Consider the following 16712-nt stretch of genomic DNA (forward strand, 5'->3'; position numbering starts at 1 on the left):
TTGCTACTGTTATGAATCGTAATGTAAATATCTGATATGCAGGATGTATTTAGGCGACCCCTGTGAAAGGGTCGTTCGACCCCCAAAGGGGTCGTGACCCACAAGTTGAGAACCTCTGCAAAGCATCTAGTTTCAGGGCACATGCTGATTAGAAATAATTGTCTATTATCTCCAAATCCTCTTTATTCAGCTGTAGGTACTAGGGGCAGAACTCCAGTGAGATGAATCAGGGGAAGCTGCATGGTCCCCTCTGAAATAAGATTTAACTCTGAATGAAAAACGAAGGCAAAAGGATGTTAAAACACACAGCGGGTTATGCTGCTAAGAGAAATCTTCTGCTCAAATTTTCCCACTGGCTGTCTCCTTCCTCCACCTGCTTTGGCTGTGTGCTGTCCTGAGAGCTAAGCCTGCTGGTGATTCCCTCCTCAGGGTCTTTGTCATTCTGCCCTGGAATATAGGGCCCTAATTTTGTAAATGAGAAGCACAGAGATCCAAGTGAGTCCTCTAAAGTCACATAGTTCTGCCCTGGCCGGTGTGGCTCAGCTGAAGCGTCTTCTGTGCACTACAGGGTCTGGAGTTCCATTCCCGGTTAGGGTGTGTGTGGCGGCAGCCAAGTGATGTTTCTCTCTCACACCGATGTCTCTCCCTGTCCCTTTCCTCTCCCTTCTTCTATCTCTCAGAATTCATGAAAAAGTGTATCCTTGGGTGAGGATTAAAAATTAATACATAAATAGCCTGGCTTAGTGGATAGAGGATAGGCCTGCAGACTGAAGGGTCCCCGGGTTCAATACCAGTCAAGGGCACATGCCCAGGTTGTGGGCTCGATCCCCAGTGGGGGGCGTGCAGGAAGCAGCCAGTCAATGATTCCCTCTCATCAATGACGTTTCTATCTCTCTCTCCCTCTCCCTCCCGCTCTGAAATCAATAAAAATACATTAAAAAAAATAAAGTTACATAGTACCTTAGTCTCATTAAGAAAATTACATTTTAGAGGACAGAACAAATCTAGTTTCCATCTCTAGCACTTATTTCTATCAAATAAAAATGCCCAAATAATCATCTTTTCCAAATTAAAAAAAAAAAAAGCCATGAGCCTGAGTATCAATCCCAGTTCTGGTCCTTTCTAGCTACAGGAACTCCAATCTGGGCAGCTCTAGAAACCTCCAGGGCTAGAACTGTGACCAGAAATCTGTGACGGGGTCTCTTCTCCTTCATCTCAATCTCTTTTGCACGTTGATTTGATTCTCTCACAGTCCAGCCTGTATTTTTTTTCCCCATGTGGTAGAGGACACTGAGTTGAATTTGCAAATTCCCAGAGGAGCACTCGAACTGACCCAGTGTGGTTTATGTGTCCATTGCCTGACCAATCACCTTAGCCAAAGAAATGGTACAATATAATCATGTCAATTTTGGTCAATCAATAATGACTGAATTGGAGGTGAAAACAGGGGCATTTTAAATATGAGATTGCTCTTCCCAGTGGAGTAAGAAGAGTTTCAGGGCAGACATATAGATGTCCACCACATCATGCAAACAGAAAGCACTATGTGTTTTTCATTAAATCAACGGAAGATTTGGTGACTTTTTAGAAATACATTTTTTAAGGGAAAAAAGAAAAGCTATCACACAAATGTGAGCCTGATACAGAGCTCTCCTGCATTTGTGTAGTTAGAACAAAAATAGCATTAAAGGAATTACCTCCACATACCATATGTTACATCGGTGAGAGAATAATGCGACTAGAGAGGAGGCATGATGTCTTATTTCACATGCAATTTAATAGAGTCTATATTTATTTGGGTCTAGATAAGATTTTGAGAATGTGTTTGTTGGAATGTGCAAATAACTGAACATGTAATTTCGAGCTTGTTTAAAAGAGACATAGGTGTGTTCGGCGACTTGCCTCATCTGGGAGGGAATGCGTGTACTGGAAGATTTAAACAAAAGCTAACGCTGAGGATCTCTGATAGAATTATGCCACCCTAAGTCCCCTGAAGGGATATGCATTGACAAAAGCGGCCGCATTGGCAAATCACAGAGCAAATGGGAGGCGATACAGAAATACTGTTAGCTGGTTGTTTTGAGTCGCTGACAATCACTGTCATTACCATCATCTATAAATAAGACATCCTGTTAATTGGACTACTTATATTAGGAGTTAGCTTTTCTTCAAGAGTTTAGTTTAAGACAAGAGGACCCGCTCCTCTAAAGAATAAAGCCACCCAGGAGGGAAATGAACAGTTATAATTCACACATAGATGAATCCAGCCCTTAAATATCCGAAGTGACTGGACAACTAAAACTAAACGGTGAGTGTGGAATAAGGCTCTATCAGGAGGGCTGCCTTTCGCAAGGATCAGTGGGGGCTTGCATAAGTAAGTCACTTAACTTGCTTGTATCCCAGCTTATTCATCCCCCCAAAAAAACACTCAGGTTGGACTCTAAGGTCACTTTCAACTTTAATATTTCTTTAAATTATTCCACATGGGGAAAATACAGCTGGAGATAATAACATTGATGACATAAAATACCCCAAACAAATGAAATGGGGTAGCCAATCAATTTTCAACAGAACAACTATATTACAGGTGGAAAGCCATTCTTAGGAAAGAAAAATAAGCTGTGTAGTCATTTTTTTTAAAAAAAGCAAGTTTGCCCAGCTTCTACATAATTGATGTTTCTTCTAATTCGTTTGGGATTTCTTGAGTCAAACTAAGTATAGGTAAGGCCTAAATCATCCCATATCTCACATTCAAGATCTGTCAGCCCGATGATCAGTGTTTTTAACACAGAAACAAATGGCTTTTATGCTTGTAAACCTTGGAGGATCAGGATAACCTATAAAATGTGTTGCTTCTCTCCTCCTATTTTTTCCTCTTCTCCCCGATCCCTGTCCTCCCTTACCACCTCCCATAGGCTGAGGGAGGCAACACCCCCTTTGATTTGCACATAGAGGAGCAAGAATCAGCCACCTTCCCACAATATATGTAAAAGTTCTCACTCTATCGCTTTGGCACCCTTATCAAGAGAGAGACTCCTAATTAGACGTCAATTCTGGGAAGCAGAAAGGATATGATTATATGAATTTCCCAAAATAAATCTTGTTAATCCTTTAACTAGTGAGAAGAAATTATTTAAACGAATTACCCATACCAGTTCCAAAAATTTCTCAGACTACACGTACCTTGGAGATTTCATTTTTCTCCAAGATGTGGTTGTTGTTGTTTTTCTTTTTCTCCAAGAACAATGCGGGCATTTTTCAATGAAATAAAATAAAGTGAGCAGCCCTCTTAAAATGTACTTTAATGTGTAAAATAAACTGGTGAACAAAATAGATTCAGGAGCACGAATACATGGAACAAACTGACAGAGGTCAGAGGGGAGGGTAGTGGGGGACACTGGGTAAAAGAAGGTGAAGAGATTCAGCAAAGCACATATATGCATGGTTCATGGGCACAGACAATAGTGGGATGAAGGCTGGGGAGGTGGGCAAAGGGAAGTGGTGGTGACTGGGAGACGTCTATAATGGTTTCAACAATAAAAATTAATTTAAGTTCTAAAAAATAAATTTACAGTTTAAAAAAAGCAGTTTGAACATCTCAGGCACTTTAAAACCTGAACTGGCTAATAACTAGGGGTCTTAGATGCATACCCTGTTTAATAAAGTAACTTAGCTAACAATGTTTTTACACAGGCACATCACAATTACTGCTCAACATCTATTAGAATAGGCAAACAACAATAAAAACAACAACAATACATTAATTTACAAATACTAAGGATCTTTTCTTGGAAGGTCTAAAACCATATTTCCTGGAAGGACTTTAGTAGAAGAGGTGAACAGGTGGCTAATGACTGCCCTGAGCAGCTTTCCGGCACAGCTTTGCTCTGGCCCAGGTGGTTCAGGAGGAAAATCGAGAAGGGCGGTTACCATGGAGGAACTCCATGCCTACGTCAATGCCATCACACATGAGCAAAAGGTGCCAGGTCCGTAAGTGAGAGTAGCTCATATACTCCCACTCGTCAGAGATAAACAAATTCCTCCTTTTTAAGTAATTCAATCACCCTGCCCGGCATGACCATGGCAGGTCAGAATTTCAATATGAATATGAGCCGTGCTAAGAGAGGGCTTGTTAAATGTTACATTATCTGTTTTATAATTTAAATATTATCAGGTATGGATTTATTTTTTATATCACAGATTAATCAAAATATGATCTTCCAGAGCCTTTAAAACACCATTGCTATAACAGTTTTTAGTGAAAAACAAATAAAAGCATCAAACATAATAAAAGTGAATTTCAAGATCTTCCTCTAGCTTTTTGTTACATTCATGTGTATGAATCAGTTTCATGACCAGTGCCAATTTTTCTTAAGAAAACATAATATTCTGTGTGAGAATTTCAGAGTAAATTGTGCTTCTTGGCAGAAAAGATTAAATAAAAGATGAGGTCTAGGATTTACCAACATGTTCAGAATTTCGTGGGTTTAAAAATATTCCCCAAAACTCCTTAATAGTCAATGATAGATTATTATCTCAAAGGAAAGAAATCTCCCTACTGACAATTCCTGACAGAAAAACAATTCCCTCCGGACATCCAGGTGAATTTTTTTGGTGGAAACCCAGTTAAAAACCTTTCAGCCAATATGTTTATATGAACTGTCATAGAATAAAACAAAAATTACAAAGATTATATAGTTCCAGAACTTGAAAAATCTTACCAATAATTCCACTTCTTGTCACATTTTAAGAGATGAAAACCCAGAAAAGTTTGGGGATTTGCCCAAAGCATTTGTCTAGGTCCGTGGTCGGCAAACTGCGGCTCGCGAGCCACATGCGGCTCTTTGGCCCCTTGAGTGTGGCTCTTCCACAAAATAGCACAAAATACAACATGCGGGCGCGCACGTACAGTGCAATTGAAACTTCATGGCCCATGCGCAGAAGTTGGTATTTTGTGGAAGAGCCACACTCAAGGGACCAAAGAGCCGCAGTTTGCCGAGCCGCGGTTTGCCAACCACTGATCTAGTTTATTTAAGCTCTAACCCCAGAATTATGAAAGAATAGATGAGCGATGAAAGCAGATTCGTGAAAATTAAATAGAGTCACCCCATGAACAATGACACACATCACGTCAAAATAAAATCAGGGAAGATTCAAAATCAGCCTATCATCATCACTATTAAAACTGGAGTTTCAGAAAAATCACCTATTTTCTAAGTAACTTCTTTAACATAAGCTCAGTTAATTTAATAAGCTCAGCCCGGACAGTTTAATTCGGGCTTTTGCATTTCATGAGATTATAAGTTATGTTGTTTTTATGATGAAGGAAAAGATGGTAAAATTCTAAATCAGAGACCACCATAGAAGAGACATTATTTAGGGGAAGTATCAGCAAACATTAGAGAATGTACTAAAAATGAGCATACTTATTGGAGAATTTTCTGGGAGGGTCTTTCTAGCTCAGTCTTTCATTATTATATGAACAAAGCTCTGGGGGTAACCTGGACCACTAGCTAAACTGGCAACACTGGGAGGTAAGCTTCTTTCAAGAAACAAACAATATAAGAAGAAAAGCAAGAGCAACAACACTTCTGGTTTTTCAATGGCACCATTAACGAAGATGTGAGCCATCAGTCAATTCCACCATGTTTTCGCCTTAATGTAAATAGTTTCTCTAAGACATCTAGAGAAACACGGGACATAAACTTTCAAAGTATGCCGAAGACTAATCAAGACAGATACGCCGCAGATGTAATTGAAGTAAACCATATTACCCGTTTGAGAGGATTGGTTTTTCAAATCAGTCCCACCCTTTAATACTTTGCTAGAGCCATAAAATGTAAGTGGATGTCTCCCCTACCCAATTCAGAGAGGCCCCAAAACCGAAACCAAGATGCACTGAGAAGTCATTAAATATATGACATGTCTTCTTTAAAAGCTCTGGCTATTTAACATTTAATGAAATGCCAAGGGCCTGCGTCCTCCGTGACACACGTTTACTATACAACAGTTTGAAGGTGGCGACAAACTGCATCTGACTCCACAAAGTTACGTGTTATACATAAGGGGTGCTCTCTGATACATCACAGGGGGAAGCATGTTAGTTCTGCATCTAAAGCAAATCACTTTTGATGCTTAGCATCTTATGGTTAGCATGACCTTGACAAATCAGATAAGATATGATTCCCTTTCAGTTACTGCATTTGATGGAAAAAGACTACTGCCTTAGCTGTAGCATCCTCCTAGTTTGAGGATATTTTTAGACACCACCACAAATATTTCTCCTTGTAGGCACATTTTGTAAACTTATAAAGTATCTCTGTTGTTTCTAAATTCTTACCCAAACTAATAGGGTGCTGGCGTTTGAGAGATTTATTTTTTAATTCGTACAAACACATCACAATACAAACTCAAAAAGGTATAAATTTGATTCATTTTATATATTGGCTATAAGACATTTGTACAACAAACATAACATAATTGAAAGTTCCTAAGGGTTTTTTTTTAATCTACCAGTTTTCAGAATTATGCATGCAAGCTGACAGTATTTTTTGATGTGACACAGATCTTAGTTTAATTCTTGAATATATTATGGAATCTAAATTTAGGAAACATAGACTGTCACTACATTAGAGCATATTATTCATGTAAAAGCATTATAGAAGAGAAACATAAAACTGAAATTCATAGATTACTCTGTAAAGCCACACAGCCATATTATCAAGGCAAGTGTCAAAGAATTATAATTTTGCATTATTGTGTTGTTGCCTCCACATGAATTTTCAACTCTCAGTTTTCATCAATCCAATTTATGGCATTTAGACCAAATTCTCATGGATGTCAATACCACAGAAATGGATTCTAAATTATTTATTGGCCAACACTCAGATGCTGTAGATGGGCTATATTACAAGACATCAAAAGGACAGGAAGAATTAGAATTGGAATACAAGTTTATAAAGATCCTTATTCAAGAAGATAAACATCTTTTTTAATTTTGTAAATGCTGATCATAGATCACTGTCAGTTCTACCCACTTAGGACACCTCAGAAACTCATTGATCTCTGCATGCGGCTGCTTTCCCTCTGCACCCATAGTCATTCCTGTGCATATTAAACCTACTGGGAACTTAAAGGACTGCTAACCACAAGAAAAACTCCAGTTCTCTGCTATTTATAAGCTAATTTACAGATGTCTTAATATGGGCATATTATTTTATTCTACAGGTATCACTGCTTCTAGCTGACAGCAAATAAGAGTCTCCTTAATTTAATAACAAAATTATGAACCTGCATCAGAGAAAAGCATTTTAACTTCTGTAGACAAATAACACTCAGATTCCTCACAGGTAACTGTCTAGAAGTCTGTATCAGGAGCGTTAATCATCACCATCAACTTGATCAATTATTTCTTCCAAATAAACTAGCCTTCCCTATTTTAAAGAACACACAGTTGTTGAAAAACACCTCCAACAGAACATAATTTAACCATCTACTACCCTGGCTTGCAAGATAATATTTGAATGGTTCATTAAAATGATAACAAAATCAATGAACTGCACCTAAAATATTAATCATCTGCTGCATAGACCTGGGCTGGTGATACTGTCTGGATGCTATCTGATGGGTATTCTTGCAACAAATCAAGCAATAGGCAGCACTTCAGTACTTACAGACTGCTCACCCAGGCTACTCTCTGGGCAACCTCTTGCAGTTAAGATTAAAGCACCACTCAGGGTTTATTGTTAAGGAGCGGGAGGGCGGAGGGGAGTGCTTACTTCGGAAATGCTCTGAAGTGTAATAATAGACATCCTCATAGCCCTCGTGGTAATCCTCTTCTGGCCGGTACTTTTTCCCCTTTCTTCTCCTAGATCTTCTTATTTGCCTGACGAAACCCAGGAAGCGGTCCATCTCTCCCTCCCGGCGCAGCCTGACTCAGCCAGCGCGGAGCCCAGCAGCAGCAGCCCAGCTGCTCCGCGGGCCGCTGGAGCATGAACGCCCAGCACCGAACCGGGACGTGCTACCCTCCCATCTGCCTCGGGGCTACCATCCACGCAGAGGTTTCCGCCACGGCAGGGAAAAACAAAAAACAACACAGCGATATGGGTTCTCCTTGACAAGATTTCTTACTTTGCTCAGTAAACTGTCCAGGGTGCAATTTAAGAAGAAAAACAAGGAAAAGAGGGGAAAAGTAAAATGATAAAGACTAAGAGATAAATTTAACAGCGAAGGCTTGGACTTCAAAAGGCTTCAACACAGAGGAGAACAAAGTTCAACAAGCGATTCAGCTGAGGGGAGTCCCAGCACTAGGATTTCACTATGCAACATCTCCATCATCAGGGGCGGGGGTGTAGGAGCAGAGAGGGGCGGGGACTCGTGCTGGTCAATGGACGGAACCAAAGCTGGAGACACAACCAGCTTTTTCTTACCTGCCAATCCCACCCCCCTCATCTAATGCCCTTTGCAATAGCAAAGCGCAGGGCTTGGGAAACTGCCCTGAAGGCTGTTGGTCTGCTCTGGATGGACTGATTAACCCTTTGTGCTCTCTTGCATGTCATACTCATGAGCAGTTAAAGTGGTTTCATCCATAGGCACTGCCTCTTGCTGACAAAAGTGTGCTCTATGTGTTAATTGGAGCAGCAGGGAGAAGGCTCAGCAACTGCTTTCAAATGACACATTTACCCAGTGGGCATTAGTGTATTCCAATCGCTATTTGATCTAAATATTAAAATGCACTTCACAGAGAGGCTTGCTCATAGGCTTGGTAACAGCGTATCATAATCAGCCAATAAAAGAAACTGCATGGTTCTGGGGCGAAGAAACACAAATAATCCAACTCTGCCTACAGGGAACTCAAACACAAGAGTTGGTACACTTTTTTAAAAATATGAAAATAAATAGGCTAAAGAGCAAATAAAAAGCTGGCTCTTAGTGAAGATGGGGAGGAGAAGTTTTGGGAAATGGTCACACCCTGTTCATCCCTTTGTCTCTAAAATAGCAACCTTTTTAGAAACACTTCAGACTCCATGAAGGAGGTACTCTGAAGTCTGGACAGGTCAGCGTTCATCATGGACAATCTTTTTCTCTCTGGCTTCTTTCTTAAGGTCTTTAAATGAATGTGACTGCTTCATACCTGGAAAAATTTGATTTCTTTACAATACAAGTAAGCAAACATGTCAGCAAGCAAACATATTACCTACTAAACAAATAATATTCTGCAGCTCCCTGTTCCCAGAAATGTAATTTTTTTAAAAAAGCTACTTACTATATAAAAGTCTTCCATGGCTACATAATATCAAGTCCGTAAGACCAGAAGGGAGTGAATGCACTTTGCATTATCTGTTGTTGGATTCACAAGCATTTGCTTCTCTTCTAGATGTGAATAGTTCTCTATTTTCAGATATGACTTGCTAATGATTAGTAGGTAGACATTTACTTGAGAGGTAAATATTCATTAACCAGGAACATTTCAGCTCTGAAGTGTGTAAAGTTAGATCTAATGAATTCCCACTGTTCCTACAGATTTCCCTTTTGCTTTGTTCAATGCCTTCCAAGTGGATTTGTGAAGAGAAACACACACTTAATGATGCTGACAAAAAGATACTATAAAATGTTTTAGGAACATCTTTAAACAAAAACTCACTTGTCCTTAGGTTCCAAATATTATCTTTATCATTCTGACTCCCCCAATCTAAATACACTAGAACAGTTTAAAACAGTGAAATTTAAAGATCTGGAACCTAGACTTTGAATAGGTCAATAAGTAAATGATAATAATACATCACCTTTTAATTTAATTCTCCTTTATAATGAGGTGATGCCTTTTTAGATATGGAAAGAAGGTTCAAAGATGTTTTAGTGGTATGTTAAAGATCACTAAATACTACCTCTCACAGGTATTTTTTCATACAAATTCAGATACTGTCTTGTCTAAGACTTATTTGCATTTGGTGATTCACTGTTTTCTATGTGAGTATGCTATTGAAATGGAGTTCAAAAATAACTGTTTGACGTTCATTTCTAACATATAACTAAGCATATATCCTGATTTATGTGACTAATTTCTCAAGTACATATGTCCCCAGAGATTATGCAGGCAACAAAAATTACCCAACTACGTCTGAATTATTAAAACTGCTGAATTAGTGGAGTCCACATTGTTTTCTAGTTTAATCCAAAAGAACTGACATTATGGAACAGATGATGCTTCATTGGAGAGAATGTCCTTTTTATATAGATCAACTTAAAACACTCCACCACAGTTTACCGGTTTTTAATATTCAAAGAGCCTGACAGTTTCTCAGTCAGTGGTAAGCAGCTATTTTTGAACCAGAACCAATGCAATGTAAAACTGTCTACATAACAAACTGTTTGCAGAAATTGTTTGAAGCACCTTTCTGTGCTTTTCCTGGTTTTGAACGATTTTATTTGGGCAGTTAACATTTCAATATCTGATTATAATGGGGAAAAATTATACAAGAGGAAGTTTGATGATGCTAGGAGAGAATTTAGAGTTCAACCACACAGTTGGAGGGGTAGAGTGATCACAACCCAAAAGACAGAAGGCGAGACACATGCTACACTGCCTAAAGGGTGGTGCAGTCGGATTGGATCTTTTAATCTAATTTCCTGAGTCCACACCTCTGAAATTTTCCCAACTTCTATCTTAAATCCTCCATGGTTAACAAAGGAGGACCAGTCTAAAATCTAAAAGGACTTCAGGGTGTGCAGCAGTCAGCTAATACCCCCACAATAATTGACAAATGGGTGAAATTCAAGTCCCATTCCGTTAGGTTGGCTACTATTTCTGAGAGAATCGCCCTTTGTCTCCATAGCACAAACACTGGTAATCGGCAGTATTCTTCAGGATTGCACTCTACGACAGTCTAAAAAAATGGGGTAGTTTACAGGTTGAAAATGGCAGTGAGGACACGTATCTCCCATAAATGTGCTTTGTTTAGCTCACATAAGGGTTAACTCTTGTCTGTTTGTTCGTTTTAAACTGGGTCAATATCTAAGAGTCAGGTATTTCACAAACAAATCAGACATTTGATTTTTTTATTGAAAAGTCAAAAGATCTGGCAACTCTGGGCCCAACTCCAATGTGGTGTGACAACTATTCATTAAAGCTGAGTGGCGGCTGCCACCCACAAATAAATACGTACTTTCCACTGAGCCACAGCCCCCTCCCCTGCGTCCAATTCTCTCATTCAGTTGCCACCTGGCCCCTGCATGCATTTATGCTTTGATCCTTGGTTGAGGTGCTATCCTGACTAGCCAGGTCCCACACACTAATTTCTTCAAGATAAATTTCAGCTCCCATCGAGTTTCATGTAAAGAAAACAGATTATTGCCAAAACCGGTTTGGCTCAGTGGATAGAGCGTCGGCCTGCGGACTGAAAGGTCCCAGGTTCGATTCCGGTCAAGGGCATGTACCTGGGTTGCGGGCACATCCCCAGTGGGAGATGTGCAAGAGGCAGCTGATCGATGTTTCTCTCTCATCGATGTTTCTAGCTCTCTATCTCTCTCCCTTCCTCTCTGTAAAAAAATCAATAAAAATATATTTAAAAAAAAGAAAAGGAAAACAGATTATTATGACAAATTGGTTTTAGTTGAGCTAAATGTTCACTAAACTATAAAATTAAATTTCTTAGAAAAAATTGTTCACATGAGAAAATAAAGCAGGTTGAATTATTCAACAAAATGTGCTTCCATAAAAAAATCACAAATATATATTAGCAAATATATTTTTTAGGAAGCTAATTCTTTGCTATCTGGGAGGTAGGCAATAGCTGGAACAGTATTTACAAGGTTTCCATACTCTTCTAAATTAGGTTCTTCATCACCTTTCAGGAAAAGAGAACAGGCTAACTATTGAGATTAAATCTTCAATTTATAACCTTCTCTAAATCACTCAGTACATAGTATTCTTTTGCATATATTTAGATTGAGTAATAGTTATAGTATTTTTTGAGTAGCGGTATGAAATATACAGTTTATTAGAAGAATCTTTGAAACATTAAACCAATTGGACCCTTTCAGATACCACTGTGCTTGCTTGTGATGCCAAGAACGGTGGCTGACTCCCTGTGACCTTAGGGGAGGCACTCTGTCACACCCTGATCCCCGGCAATGGCAGAATTCTTAACTCTGTCAGACCAACACCACTTTATTGTAGTAAATGATTTGTAATATCCCACTTTACTAGCCTAAATGAAATTCACAGATCATGTGAGCCATGCACACATCATTCAAACATAAAATGTCTTATAAATAATATACTTAATATGTTTAATAATATGTATTTAAGTTAGTAAATCTCAGAACACAACCTCACCGGAAGATGTAGTTACATCCTTGCACCTACTTCGTTTTCTGTATTGATTTAGAGAGAGAGAAACATCAATTTGTTATTCTACTTATGTATGCATTTATTTATTTGTGGGTTCCCTGACTAAGGATTGAACCCACAATCTTATCATATTGGGACCAACCCAGCTACCAGACCAAGGCCAAAAGGTGATCAGAAGCAATTCCATACAATATAGAGAAAATAAAATGGTAGAGGTACAAGTAGACGGCACAGTAAAAATTAGTATAATCACGTATATTAAAACTGTGAAGAATATCTCATGTCAAAAGAATGGAAAGAGAAGTCACAAACTGGGAGAAAATGTTTGCAAAAGAAACATCTGGTAAATGACTGTTGTCCGAAATATACAGAGAACAGAATATAGAAATATAGAAAGAACTCTTAAAACTTAATAAGAAAAACTACCTGATTAAAGACTTTAACAGATACCACATGAGAGAAGATAGACAGATGGCAAATAAGCACATGAAAAGGTGCCCCACTTCAGATGTCATCAGGGAAATGCAAATTAAAGCAACAAGGACATACGACTATACATCTATCAGAATTGCCAAAATCCGGAACACTGACAACACCACATGCTGATGAGGAAGGGGAGCAACAGGAATTTTCCTTCACTGCTGGTGGGAATGCAAAATGGTACAGCAACTTTGGATGACAGTGGCTTTCTTATAAGCCTGAACATATTCTTACCATACAATTCATCAGTTGCACCATTTGGTATTTACCCAAAGAATTTGAAAACGTGTCCACACAAAAACCTGCAGTTGGATGTTTATGGCATCTTTACTCATAATTGCAAACCTGGAAGCAACCAAGATGTCCTTCAGTGGGTGAATGGATCAACTGGATAATGGGATATTATTCAGCGCTAAAGGGAAGTGAGCTATCAAGCTCTGAAAAGACATGGAGTAAACTTCAGTGCATAGTACTAAGTGAAAGAAGCTAAAATGAAAAAGCCACATGCTGTGTGATTCCACCTATATGACATTCTGGAAAAGGCAAAACCATGGAGAGAGTAAAGAGAGCAGTGGTTGCCAGGAGTTGGGGAGAGGGAACAGTGAATAGGCAGAGCACATGGGGTATTTAATTAGGCAGTGAAAATACTCTGTATAATAGTGGATGTCATTATACACTTATCCAAACTCAAGTAATGTACAACACCAGGAATGAACTCTATGTAAACTATGGACTCTGGGTGATAATGATGTGTCAGTGTAGGTTCATGGTTTACAACAAATGTACCATTCTCATGGAGAAGGTTGATACTGAGGGAGGCTAGGCATATGTGAGGCGGGACATCTCTGTACCTTTCGCTCAATTTTGGTGTGAACCTAAAACTACTCAAAAAATAAAATCCATTTAAGAAAACAACACCTTATGTCTCTGTATTTAACAGTATTAGCTTTGAGGCTGTTTTTATTTTGTTTGTTCATTTATTTTGTTCTTTAGATTCCACATGTATTTGGAATGGGTTTTCATATGGTATTTGTCTTTCTCTTATTTCACTTAGCTTAAATTACAGACAGATCGCAAGAATTCTCGTGTTTCATATTATACAGTGTTTTACAAAGTATCATACTTTAAAAAGCTATTAGCTTGTAAGAACATGTAATAAACAACTTCAAATTTCAATTTAAGGTGTGCCTTTAACATTTATGTAAAATGTTTTTATACTCCTTCAATAGAAACTTACGTGGCCACTGGGTAAAGCTAGCAATAAAAATACTGGTTCGCAATGTGTTAATACCTTCTAGGTCCATCCATGCTATCACAATGTTAAGATTTAATTTCTTAATGGTCAAGTAATATTCCACTGTATAATGTACCACCACTTTTTTATCAATGTGTCTATTGATGGGCACTGGGTTGCTTCCATATCTTTGCTATTGTAAATAATGCTGCAATGAACATAGAGGTGCCTATACACTTTCAAATTCGTGTTTTGGGTTTCTTTGGATATATACCCAGAAGTGGAACCACTGGGTCACAAGGTAGTTCAATTTTTAAATTTCTTAGAAACATCCATACTATTTTCCATAGTGGCTGCTCCAATCTGCATTCCCACTAACAGTGCATGAGGGGTCCCTTTTATGATGAAAAACTTTGGATGTGAAGTTAAAATCTCTGGGGAGAATTTTTTTCCCAAATTCCCTTAGTGTAGACAAGTTTGAAACCACTGCCTAAGTGGTGGTTCCTTTTCACTTTTGTATCCTTGGGAGAGCATGTTACTATATGCTCAATGTCCGATGAGCGGAAAGATGGAATGAAGGGTGAATAATGGATGAATAAATAATTGATAGAGTGATGACTGAAGAGGCAAGATTTACCTAAGATTGCTCCCTGAGAGTGGGAGAGCTTTTATATACTGGAAATATAGCTGTGTCCTATCACACTGGGTCACATAGAAGACAGGGATGTGAGAGGAGCCATGGAAGACACAAGTTTAGATTTGCTGTCTTGCACTCCTGTGAGGCTCCAAGAGAATATACCAAGTAAGCCCTGCCCCTTTAAGTGGAGATGAACCTGAATGAGACACCCAAAGTGGACCTAAACCAGACAGCCTGCAGCCAAGCCCACATGCCTAGCAGCCTGAAGAAGACCTGAACGCAAACTCCATACAGATCAGTTAGTGGGAAAATAGAAATGATCGTGCCTGTAAACCACAATCATTGTAGGGGTGGCTCAAAATGCAGCCTTATGAGTATATGCTAAGATACCACTTACCTAGCACAGTTCATACTGTATTGGAAGTATCTATTTATAAACCTGTCTTTCTGACTAGACTGGGAAATAAATACATAGAACAAGAGCCATATCTTATCTATTTTTAGATCTTTGGTCCATGGCACAGTGCTGGGCACAGAGTAGATGTTCAACACATGTTTAAAGATGGGGCACACAGATCAAAGAATGAAGTGTTACATTATTTCTGAGGTTTCTTTCATTGAGTACCCACCCCTAGGCACTGAGTAGGCCCACATATACATGGGGGAGCCTCAGAAATAGACCAGTGACCGCCTAGGAAACGTCTAGGAAATAGTCCCAGAACATGATGGGCACCGATCATTGTTCCCATTGTTCCAAGACTGCACATTTTAACACATAATGCATGTATGAGGAGAATCCTATCTGGGCCTCCAGAAATTAAGATCAGGTTGTGGCAGATTCCCTTCAGTCTGAGGATCAGTGATGGCTGCTTGACAGAAATCTAAATTAGGTGTGGCTTTAACTCTTAAGAAAACACACACACACACACACACACACACACACACACACACGCCTTACTTCTTTCTTTGAACATTAAAAATCCCAATTGTGCCCTTCTCTACGTTATTTATTTTTAACCGCTGGTTGATGTTTTTGAAATTGGATGTTTCCAGCATTCTGGGTTATGGGAGAATAATTCAATAGTCCATGTAGCCCAAAGGCCCATCCAAGGAAAGAAATTCTGGTCTATTTAAGTTTCACTGATTCTGTTTACTCCATGTAGCCCAAAGGCCAATCCAAGGAAAGAAATTCTGATCTAACTATTTAAGTTTCACTGATTCTGTTTCGCATCAGGACATTTAGCCTCATGATGAGAACAAAATGTCAAATGTTACCAGGAAAGGGTAGAATTCAGACAGTTATCCTCAGTTGGTCAGCTTTAATCTCTTATTCTGTTTTTCTACAAAGATTAAATGTATCTAAAAAAGAATATAAACTATTGGATTATTTTTTCAAGAAAAATTACATGAAGTGGAGAGTTTGTTGCTAAGTCTTTCAAAATAACCAAATTAGTTTTGCAAGTGTACATAATACCCAATATTTGCCTATTTTCTTGGACTGGTTTACTAAATGGGTTTACAGGCATGTAGTACATTATGCCTTTAAGTATCTCATTGCTGGAGGATGATGTAAAGCTAATAAACATAGAAAAGTATCTTACTGTAATTTATAATGGGTACTATGTCATTAAATAAAAGGAGAATGCTACTCTGTTCATTTTCTCACCCACAGACCACACCTCCACTGAGCTCTAGGTTCATGTAACGATATCCATCTTCCTACTAAGATTTGTTATAGGCATCTCTAAGATAACAAGGTCAGAAACTCTGGACACGGCCCTCAAAGCTGTACCTCCTATCACGGTTGCCATCGTATTGAACAGTGTTTTCCTTCCATCAGAGCCATTCTTGATGCCTCTCCTTTAGATGATCCACATCCAATTTATCAGCTATCCCTTCAAAATAACCCCAAATATACCGATTTTTCTATGCCCCACCGCCACTCCCAAACCCAGCCAGCGTTCTTTCTAACTATGCACCGTATTTCTACTCTTGCTCTATTTTCCCTT

At 38.8% G+C, this 16712-nt stretch overlaps 1 protein-coding gene across 4 annotated transcripts in view; it reads right to left on the minus strand.

Moving 5' to 3' along the window:
* GRIP1 (glutamate receptor interacting protein 1) overlaps positions 1-8243 on the minus strand; it is a 441012-nt gene extending 432769 nt beyond the window's left edge. For 2 of the 4 annotated variants that reach the window (XM_006769627.2, XM_015567756.1), the window contains exon 1: positions 7779-8243. In XM_006769627.2, coding sequence (XP_006769690.1) covers positions 7779-7911 — 133 coding nt within the window. In that variant the 5' untranslated portion in view covers positions 7912-8243. The remainder of the gene's footprint in view (positions 1-7778) is intronic. The other 2 variants (XM_006769628.2, XM_015567757.1) reach the window with 1 other exon arrangement.
* Between the last annotated feature and the right edge of the window lie 8469 nt (positions 8244-16712).

Source organism: Myotis davidii, unplaced genomic scaffold (assembly GCF_000327345.1).
Source record: "Myotis davidii unplaced genomic scaffold, ASM32734v1 scaffold523, whole genome shotgun sequence".
Taxonomy (NCBI): domain Eukaryota; kingdom Metazoa; phylum Chordata; class Mammalia; order Chiroptera; family Vespertilionidae; genus Myotis; species Myotis davidii.